The sequence below is a fragment of the Sinocyclocheilus grahami genome, unplaced genomic scaffold, assembly GCF_001515645.1.
Source record: "Sinocyclocheilus grahami isolate Dianchi unplaced genomic scaffold, SAMN03320097.WGS_v1.1 scaffold276.1, whole genome shotgun sequence".
In the NCBI taxonomy this organism is placed as follows: Eukaryota; Metazoa; Chordata; class Actinopteri; order Cypriniformes; family Cyprinidae; genus Sinocyclocheilus; species Sinocyclocheilus grahami.
Window position 1 is genome coordinate 1,158,588 of NW_015505455.1, and position 10,930 is coordinate 1,169,517.

Below are 10,930 nucleotides of genomic sequence, written 5' to 3' on the forward strand. Positions count from 1 at the left end.
GATACAACAAATGCCTCGTTTATAATGGGTTTTACTGGTTTTGTCTTGTCACGCATCACCAGCACACAGGGCATCACAGTATGGTAAGGGGCGTAACATTTCCGACACATGCTTGAGGCATTCGGCCAATCACAACACACTAGATAGCCAGCCAATCAGAGCACACCTTGCTTTTCAGACTAATGAGCTTTGTAAAAATCGAAGCATTTCAGAAAGGCAGGGCATAGAGGAGAAACAATAATGAACAGTATGTGGAAAATAATGTGTTTATTAAAATTGAGAGAAAAAAAATAAATTGGAGATTACCATGTTTCATGGTAATCTTCACCTCCTTTAAGACGTTAACCGCTATGACAGGATCAAGTCAAACTTGAACCACAATTCACAGAAAAGTTTAACAAATTGACAGAAAACTCTGACTCGATAGATTTGTTCACACATCAGTCATAATTATTACTCTCATAAACGCATCAATGAGAGTTAGGGTGATGTCAAGCTTCTCAGTGGATAAAGGAGTAGAATTCTGGATGTACGAACTATTCATCGGTAGTTGCTCCCTAATTCATTTGTACTGACTATAGTTGAACTACGTTAAAACAGTATCAATCCAGGCTACTCATAATTTAAAGTACCTTCCCATACACTGTAGACAAGTAGTGATTTTTTTTGGCGTGTGCCATCACAGGCGTTGATGGATATGTGTCTATCGTCAGAGTGAAGCCGTGATGTTTTGCAACTGCTTGCCCTCAGCAGTCAGCACTCGGCCCACATAGCACACTTTGAATGAGTATCTGTCACACATGGCACCATGCCTTATTGCGCCGGGTGGAGTTGTGGGAAATAAATAGCTGAGAAAGTTGGTACAGGTACATTTTCCACCAAACTTTCCTCCGCACTTGGCCCACATAGCACACTTTGAATGAGTATCTGTCACACATGGCACCATGCCTTATTGCGCCGGGTGGAGTTGTGGGAAACAAACTGCTGAGAAAGTTGGTACAGGTACATTTTCCACCAAACTTTCCTCCATACACACTGAAGAGAGAAAGTTCTCCCAAACATCTTTATCATAGGAGAGCAGGGGCCTTCTTAAGGCACTGTCACTGTCTTCTGACAAATATACACAGTGTATACAAACACAGAGGCATACAAAACAGAAATAAAGTATGCCTTTCAGAGAAGGGACAATTAAGCATCTCATTTCACCATGAGAACAGCACAAAACTGTCATCATTTACTCAACCTCATGTTGTTCCAGACCCATAAGGCATGTGTTCCTCTTCTAAACACAAATTAAGCTATTTTAACCCTTAAATGCATGAATGTTTCGTCAATCATTTTTACATATTTGGGTCTTTAGCGACCCGGACCTATATATCCAGCACGGATGGACCTCTAACTGCTGCATTAGCAAAAACATTATCTTGATATTTTAAGAACAATTACAGAAGAATAAAATAAAGCATATTTTGCTTCCTTTTGAAACTTAAAAGGGTTCAATTTGACCAGATGATTTTACCATCGCTGTCATCGCCAGAGCGCACTTCCACAGTACATTCAGCATCTGCCTCACATTCACGATCTCAACCATATTCTCAAAACCATCATTTTCAATGACTTCATATTCAATATTTTGATCACTGGCACCTTATTCACCACATCCAACATCAAATGGCAGTTCTATCCAGCATTAAAACCAGTTACATTTTTGCTGATGATATTGGTTTGTTTTATGCCTATGTAATTATGAGTGAAACATCACGTCATCCTTATATACCAAACAGTGCTATCTTGAGGAAAAAAGATGCATTGCACTAATTGAGTCGTCAGATATGTAAATATAGTCGTGCAGGAAAAAATACTTACACATTTACATACCTCGGGTCTCTAGCGACCCTATACATTTTTTTTTACGAAAAGTTCATTTTCTTGTTATATCGTTTATAATTAATAGATTGAGGAATACTAAGAAAGCTGATGTCTAACTTTTAAAAATGAAGGAGGGAGAGGGTAGAGAATGATGTCCCGGGTCGCTAAAGACCTGAGGTATGCATTTAAGGGTTAAATGAAACCTGAGGGATTTCTATCCAAGCAACCAAAACCATTTTGACATTTCAAAATGTTCAAGTCTTCCAAAGAGAAACAATCCCTTTACATGATGAAAATGTTTAACTTAGGCCTTTATTCATGTATAAAAACTGATCAATGCACATAACACAGAATTCAATTAAATATGGTAATTGGAAGCTCAAACGTGGTTTGTTCTTCCATGTCAAGCAAGCAGGGTTGAGCTTCCGTGTTCACCATATGATAACTATGTTGGTGGGTTGAGCAATGATTATATATGAATGAAAGCCTAAATGAAATCAGTTTATCATATAAAGCGATTGTGTCTCTTCAGAAGACTTGAATTAAACCGCACCATTCATATGGATTACTTCTATGATTACTTACAAAAGTGCCTTTTGTATCTTCAATATGTGAAAGTTTTGGAGGGACAGAAATCTCGGTTTTGGATGGCATGGATCTGGAATGACGTGAGGGTGAGTAAATGACAATTTGATTTTTATGTGAACTAACCCTTCGATGCTCAAGCTTCTCAAATCTACTCACATCACTGCATTAACAAAAGTTTACATCGTAATTCAGGAAGGACCGTTCACATTGACAGCGATTTGGAGTGACAAAGCACCCAGAAGTCACTCATTCTCAGGGGAGTCTGTGATTTGCGGCGACATGAGCAACTGCAACGGTTTGCAATGCAACAATGTTGAGCTGAAATGTATGCTAATGAGCAGTGATGCGATGCGACCGTTCTCTTTCAGGTCAACTACTGTCACGCAAAGCATTTGTGTACTTGTGTAGAGTATGTTTCTGGCCTGAAGGACACATTGCAATTTGATTTTTATGTGAACTAACCCTTCGATGCTCAAGCTTCTCAAATCTACACATCACTGCATTAACAAAAGTTTACATCGTAATTCAGGAAGGACCGTTCACATTGACAGCGATTTGGAGTGACAAAGCACCCAGAAGTCACTCATTCTCAGGGGAGTCTGTGATTTGCGGCGACATGAGCAACTGCAACGGTTTGCAATGCAACAATGTTGAGCTGAAATGTATGCTAATGAGCAGTGATGCGATGCGACCGTTCTCTTTCAGGTCAACTACTGTCACGCAAAGCATTTGTGTACTTGTGTAGAGTATGTTTCTGGCCTGAAGGACACATTGGATGGAACTTGTGAAAACAAAGTGGGACTTTGATTCCTCAGGATTAGACAAGGTCAAATGACCCAAGAAAAAAATGTATCCCCATAGATGCCAACAACTGCAAAGCCTGAGGAAAAGCCCCCCATCCTCAATCCACTGAGTGCATCAATTGAGCCGCCCGAGCTCATTGTGTGGTTTAGGCTATTACTGTCTCATAAGTCCACTGGAAGAGTCCCTCTGGGCCCTTCAAAATCATTAGTCTGGACATCCCGTTTAGTCTACTGGAAATCAAGCACTTAAAGGTGTAGAGGTCAAGAAAACGGAGGACTTGGGGAACAATCATAATGGTTGAATCTGACAAAGAAACCGAAGATCCTTGGAAGAGCTTAAAGGGGCAGGTTATGAAAAATATTATGAAATTATGATTGAGAAACGAATTAATTCAAATTAATTCCACTGGGCATAAAACACCCACGCTGGCTTAACAGCAATTTACACAGCTGTGCTGTTTTAGGAGTTTGCCAGGGCCCTATACATAACTGCATATCTCATATTATAAAAGGTTTATTGACTTACCAATATACTCAAAAACATAAACAACGAAGAAGGGTGTGACAAGGTCATTGATGCCCTGAACGTAACCACTGGCTGGATGTCGTATCGCCCAGATGAACAGAATCCGCTCAAAGATCTAGTAAAAAGAAGAAGATATCAGAAAATATATATATTCAGCATTTGTAAGTAGCAGATATTGATATATAATGATTCATGCGATACAACATGAAAACTGTTAGTAGCAGAATTTGAGCATACAAGGTCACTCAAACGGTTTTAATTAGAGACACAGTGGGATCAAACCACCCCAGCCAGCAATCAATTAAGAAAATCAATTAAGCCTTCTGAGCTTTTGAATCATTAACATCACAACATTCAATAGCACAGACAGCAAGGTGAGAAATTACAAGTAGCTGTGTGCATATTTATTATTAGATGGGGTTCTCTCTTTTGTGGTTTGCCAAGCAGGATGTGTTGCTGGATTTATAGAATTGTGGGTTCTGGAAAGAACACTGTTATTGACCAATCGGATTTTAGGGTTAACGCTAGTGTTAGGATTACCTTAGGTTTACCTTACCTGGGGTTGGATTAAATGTCTAAAGACATATCAGTCTATCATTTCTGATTTAAGTGGAAAGTTAAGATTATTTTAGTTTAGTTTACACCTAAGGATCAGCTTAAGCCCAAAGAATATTTCTGTTTTAATGTGAAGTCTTTGCTTAGCCTTTCAAAATGTAGCCTTCGAGTGGAGATGAGAATGAGTTCCGAGCACAAGAATAACCAAGCAAAACTGTATTTACAAGCGGGAAACTCTGAATTCTAGATGAAACTCAAATTGCAGTGTTGTGGCGTTGGAAGGGGTATGGCGATGTGAAACATGGCAGCAACCAAATTATTTTGTGAATAACAATGAAGGATTTTTCAACATTATATTAATATGCCATGCTGTATTTCAACATTACTAAAGCATTATGTATTAAAGAGCTTGCAGACAAAAAAAGTGTTTCATAAAATACAAAATAATTGTTTGGAATGAATGAATGAATTAATTAATTAATTAATTAATGAATATTAGGGGAGATAGTTAGATTTTATGTAGTTAATGGTTAGGTTTAGCATAGCCTGCGCTAATATCAATACTCAATATTTGTCATGAGACCTTAATAATTGTAGTCAAATGTACTTTTACTATTTCATAAAAACATATTTTTAATTGACAAGAAGCTGCAAAACACAACCTCATATTTTTTAATTAAAGTAAATATTTAAGAAAGCATTCTAAAATATTTGCTACAGAAATAATAACTATTATGTAATCTACTGTAACACAATGTTCACTGTACACAAGTTTTTTTTACTATTTTGTTACAGAAAAGAACGCTTTGATATCATTACTTAAATACACATACCTTTTTCTTAGATTTTTCAATCAAAAAAACTTTTTTTTTTTACATTATTTTGTGCGGTCATCTTCATCAACAGTATGTTTTAAATTGTTTTGTCACAATGCGCATTCTGCCTTTGTGGCCAATTTTTTTTATTTTTTATTTTATTTTATTTTTTTTATTTTTATTTATTTATTTATTTATACACACACAGTGGTGTGAAAAAGTGTTGGCCCCCTTCCTGATTTCTTATTTTTTTGCATGTTTGTCACACTTTAATGTTTCAGAGCATCAAACAAATGTAAATATTAGTAAAAGATAACAAGTGAACACAACATGCAGTTTTTAAACGAAGGTTTTTATTATTAAGGGAAAACAAAATCCAAAACTACATGGCCCTGTGTGAAAAAGTGTTTGTCCCCTAAACCTAATAACTGGTTGGGCCACCCTTAGCAGCAACAACTGCAATCAAACGTTTGCGATAACTTGCAATGAGTCTGTTACAACGCAGTGGAGGAATTTTGGTCCACTCATATATGCAGAATTGTTGTAATTCAGCCACATTGGAGGGTTTTCGAGCATGGACCGCCTTTTTAAGGTCATGCCACAGCATCTCAATAGGATTCAGGTCAGGACTATAGGGCCTTTCGCACCGCTTTATTTCCAGAACTAAATGAACAGTACTAAAGTACTGGGACGATTTTGCGCGAACTATTTCCCAGTACCATTTAAAGGGTTGCATTCGCATCGACAGTGTGTACTAGGAACCAGTCGACAGCGTCGTCATTTGTGCACGGCGTTCAACAACGGAAACAAAGAAAAACAATGTTAACAACAGGAGGACGCTGTGATCGGAGCTGTGTTTTTGTTGTGTCTCGCGGGTTTCACAATAATGGACATGGAAAGTCGACGTATACGTAAAGCGATTGAAAGAACGGAAAGGAGGACTAGGAATCTCCAACGACAACTGGCAGTGCTACATTTGCTACAAGTGCCTGCACTTCAGCGTCCGTCCATCTATCGCTGTTCTCCATACTTGCAAAATAAGTTGACACCATGTTTACAGTATGTTTACACAGCGTTTTAAATCATGCCGGGTGAGGGCGTTTTTGTACGCGTTTGGCCAATCAGTGTCTACTTACGTCACGATTAGTACCAGTTGTGCTGGTTAGACCCTGCTCCGGAGTAGGAGCTAATTTGGTTCTCGAAAAAGGCAGTCCGGTACTAAAATCAAAAAGATCAGCTTAAAAACAACATCTGTATTTAAACTCTAAATACTCTAAACTCAGACACAAAACTGCATGTATATTCATAAATGTATTTAAAGAACGAACATGATTTTGCCTAGTAGGATGTGTTCCTGAATCACATATTTTAGTCAAACTACTGATGCTGAACAATTGGTTTTATATATACAGTATATATGTATATATATATATATATATATATATATATACATATATACTGTATATATAAAACCAATTGTTCAGCATCAGTAGTTTGACTAAAATATGTGATTCAGGAACACATCCTACTAGGCAAAATCATGTTCGTTCTTTAAATACATTTATGAATATACATGCAGTTTTGTGTCTGAGTTTAGAGTATTTAGAGTTTAAATACAGATGTTGTTTTTAAGCTGATCTTTTTGACAGTAAAAACCAAGAACTTTTGCGGGAATTTCACGTTCCTTTCTTTGGAGGCAACACCTTAATTCAAAGTGATGGTGAATTTGTATTTATTTTTATTTTTTACATTTGTCTCACCTTGCTGTCAGCTCAATGAAAAGCAGCATGAAGTTCGACTTAATTCAAGAGGGAAAATGGAAGACTCTTTCTCATCTCTTCTCTCTGAAGCATGCAGCTGACATCTCCCGCGCTCCTTTCAGGGCGTAATGTATCTGTCATCCCCAAATAAATTAATCTCTCATGTTGAGCCCTAAACAATAAATGTCTACAAGGCAGCTCACGCTTGTTTATTCTGGATCTCTTCGATCAAATGGTGTGGCTTTCTCATCTGCGTTCTTTTCTATGATCAAAGCTCCATTTATCAAAGACATTAGACTGGTAATGTGAGTTTCTCCACATAGCTGACATCTCCTGCCTCTTTTCTCCCTCGTACCCTCTCTTCTCCTCGAGGTAATATGGCAAGATCTCGCTCTCCTCCAGAAGCCCATTACACAGTGGAAATTAGACACTAAACCAGGCAGCAGAAATCAATGAGCGAGCTGGAGTGTATTGAAGTGCCTGAAGCGAATAAATTATCCATTTATTTGTTTAGGAGACATCCACAGTGGAGGCCTCGTCCATGTTTTTTTTCTTAATAATGCGTGTTTTTTGATACTTCTTTTAAATGCGAAAAAATTTTTTGAAAGGCAGCGGGTGAAAAGAAGGAATCTTGCTCAGTGCCACAATGTATCGACACACCTGCCTTTGCAAAGGAAATCCATGTCTAGCAAGCCCATGACAGTGAATTTAATAATATGAATATGCAACTGTGGACCGCGCTGGGTTTGGTTAAATGTGCCTACAAAAACACTCAGCCAGCATGTAAATAAATAAAATAAAATATGTAAATAAATAAAACAAAATAAAAAAATAGACAGTAAGGCAATTCATTAAAGTTTGCAACAGATTGTTTTTAGTGGATGCCCCAATGACACAGACATCATTACAATAATTTTTTTGTTGTTGCTGTTGCATGCCATCATGTGATATAAATGCAGTAATAGAATTTCAAAGCCAGACAGCTCAATGTGAAATTCTGAAGTCTTATACTATATTTATATGAGGAACAGAGTGGACTATTTATTTATTTATTTGTTTGTTTATTTATTGCTTCTTTATTTATTATTTATTCATTCATTCATTCATTAGCATACATTTAAGGCTGTACGACAAATACTAAGTGATGTAATTATAATATTTAAAAATATATATTTTTTGCATAATTATGAGAATTTGTCCTTCATTGTCATGAAAATGACGTTACTGTTTATTTTCCATTTTATTTATGTGAAATAATATTATAAATTCATTAAAATAATTTATTTAAACAATAATAGTTTTTAAAAAAATCCCCAACTCGAGTATCTACGCTTAAGACTTTTTAGATTAGTCTAGATTTTGGTCTATTCTCTCACACACATGAGAGAATCATGCATGTATAGATCAATTTTATGATATTTCTATGGTGAAGTTGGATACTTCTGGAATCCTAAAAGCTTTATTCACCAATCATTGCGAATGTAAGGAAAACACTGGCCACAACAGTCAGAATTTCTCCTCTTGTGTCACAGAGGAAATCTTATGGGTTTGAAACGACATAAGGATGAAAGAATGTGAACTGTTTCTTTAAGGGAATTTCTTGTGGCTGGGTGTGAGTTTGTGAGGATGAACGAGTCAAGCTGAGTAAAACGGGTGGTGCAAACATCTCACCTCTTGCACAGAAGCTTGTTGAAAGAGAGGTATAAGAGGATTAGTTCTCGGTATGTCAATGTGAATCTGCAGGGAAGAGACACAAAAAGAGGAGCACAAGCAGGTTAGGACAGAACGGACTAGCGAGAAAGAGAAACGAGCCTGGCCATTTGAGGCTGCGCCTGAGAAGAAACTCGCTGAATTCTGGTATTCTACTTCCCGTTTACCTTAACACACGCTTTCCAACAAAACATTTTTGAGCTCAAGACTGAGCTGGCCGACCAGAAGACAGTTTGACAGACAGACAGAGACAGACGGATGATGATCGAGTGACATGCTTTCGAGTGGATGGTGGACAGAAGCATGTGGCGTGACTCTGGGCGCTCCATCTGTCCTCTTACCTCGGTTACCTTGGGCTGCAGAACTAAACTTTCCGGACTCATCCGGGGAATATCTATGTGAATCTGATGGTTCAGAAAACACACAAACACGTATACAAAAATGTGGATGTCAGGAACATAAAGACAGTTATGGAACTGAGAGAACACAAATACACATATACATTTGAACAAACAGGAGAATTTTTAAATTCATGAAGATGATTCATTCTGCAGAAATGATTAATCATATGAAGTACTTCATTTGCAATGAGTTTTAATATAATATGTGACCCTGGACCACAAAACCTGTCATAAGGGTCAATTTTTCGAAATAGGACAATATTATATTATATTAATATAGGACAATATTTGGCCGAGATACAACTATTTGAAAATCTGAGGGTGCAAAGAAATCAAAATATTGAGAAAATTGCCTTTAAAGTTGTCCAAATGAAGTTCTTAGCAATGCATATTACTAATCAAAATGTTTTAGTAATAATTATATCAAAAAGTTTTGATATATTTACGGTAGGAAATTTACAAAATCTCTTCATGGAACATGATCTTTACTTAATATCCTAATGATTTTTGGCATAAAAGAAAAATCAATAATTTTGACCCATACAATGTATTTTTGGCTATTGCTACAAATATACCCCAGCGACTTAAGACTGGTTTTGTGCTCCAGGGTCACATATATACTACAATATTTATAATAAAAATTTCACAAACTAATATACATATATTTTTACATTTAATTTTAAATTATATGAATTTTATATTTAATACTTTTTAGAGGTTTATACATGGTATATTACGTTATATATCATTGTATTTTTTTTATATGATTGCATTGGCTATTTTCATGAAAATTAAGCACTTTCCAACTCTTCCAATAATGATTATCTTTAGATTATCCTTGCTCTACTACTAGATTTGTTTTAATCATAAATTTAAGGTACTAGAACAAACACTAAATGTTGTATATCATTTTACCTTCCCAATTCAATTAAATAAATTACAAAATAATTATCAAATTAAAAATAACAGCAGCAATAATCAAAATAATATACATAAAAATTTCACAAATAAAGTGTTTTTCCATTTTATGTCAAATTTAATTAAAATTAAACTATAGTATTAAATTTAATTAAGCTTCTAAGGCAAAAAAAGCCTTAGTGATTGTAAAAAGCAAACTATTTTTTTAAGAATAAATATGAATTTATTCTTATTTATTCTTAATCATTTTTGAGTGAAACATAAGCAATGTTCTTAATAGGCTGTGTCTGTGAGAATCACCCAGATACAGCTTGCAAGAGGTGATCACTAGATGTCGGTCTTAAATCAGGTAGACATTTATCAGATCAGAGTGACAGCAACAGCCTGATCTTCACATCCTCCTGCCAATACACTGGAGATTTAAACATTACTTGACATTTTTTCCTCTTCTGCGTTACAATATCAAACACTATCTGTTGGTGGCATTTCTAAACATTATGAGCTCCTAACAGCTTGGCAAAGCTAGCATACTGCTGTATGAAAAAGAAAAAAAAAGAAACCCTGACTATATAACAGTGTACCCCTGGCTTTGAACTTGAAAATTATTCGATTAAACAGCAGAATTAGGACTGGCTGTGCGGAGCTGTACGGGAAGTCAGGAAGTTAAAAGGAAATCAGTCGAGTATTTGATTCAGTTAATTATTGCTGTCATCCTGCATACAGTTCAGCTAGCAGTATTCTCTAGTACTGTAGGAGGCCTCTTCCACAAATAAGGTACAAAATATCACCAGAAACTAGAGCTGGGTAAAAAAAATATTGATATCTCGATATGAATCGATTCTCATTTTTACGGAACGATATCGATTCTTAAATCCCAAGAATCGATTAGTCTAGCCTGTTTTCAGTTAATGGACGGAACATTGAAGGGCACTTCCCATCCAATATATCGCAATAAGCATTGTGCTTTGGTACTTTTAATATGAAA

The 10,930-nt window shown here is 36.2% G+C and overlaps 1 protein-coding gene across 1 annotated transcript in view; it reads right to left on the bottom strand.

Annotated features, from left to right (window-relative positions):
• The window catches only part of LOC107600031 (TBC1 domain family member 22B-like), a 75,422-nt gene that overhangs the window by 49,077 nt on the left and 15,415 nt on the right, over positions 1–10,930 (bottom strand). Inside the window, exons 4-5 of the mRNA XM_016291797.1 lie at positions 8,588–8,653; positions 3,787–3,901 (exon numbers count right to left, since the gene is read on the bottom strand). Of these exons, the coding sequence (XP_016147283.1) occupies positions 3,787–3,901; positions 8,588–8,653 (181 nt within the window). The remainder of the gene's footprint in view (positions 1–3,786; positions 3,902–8,587; positions 8,654–10,930) is intronic.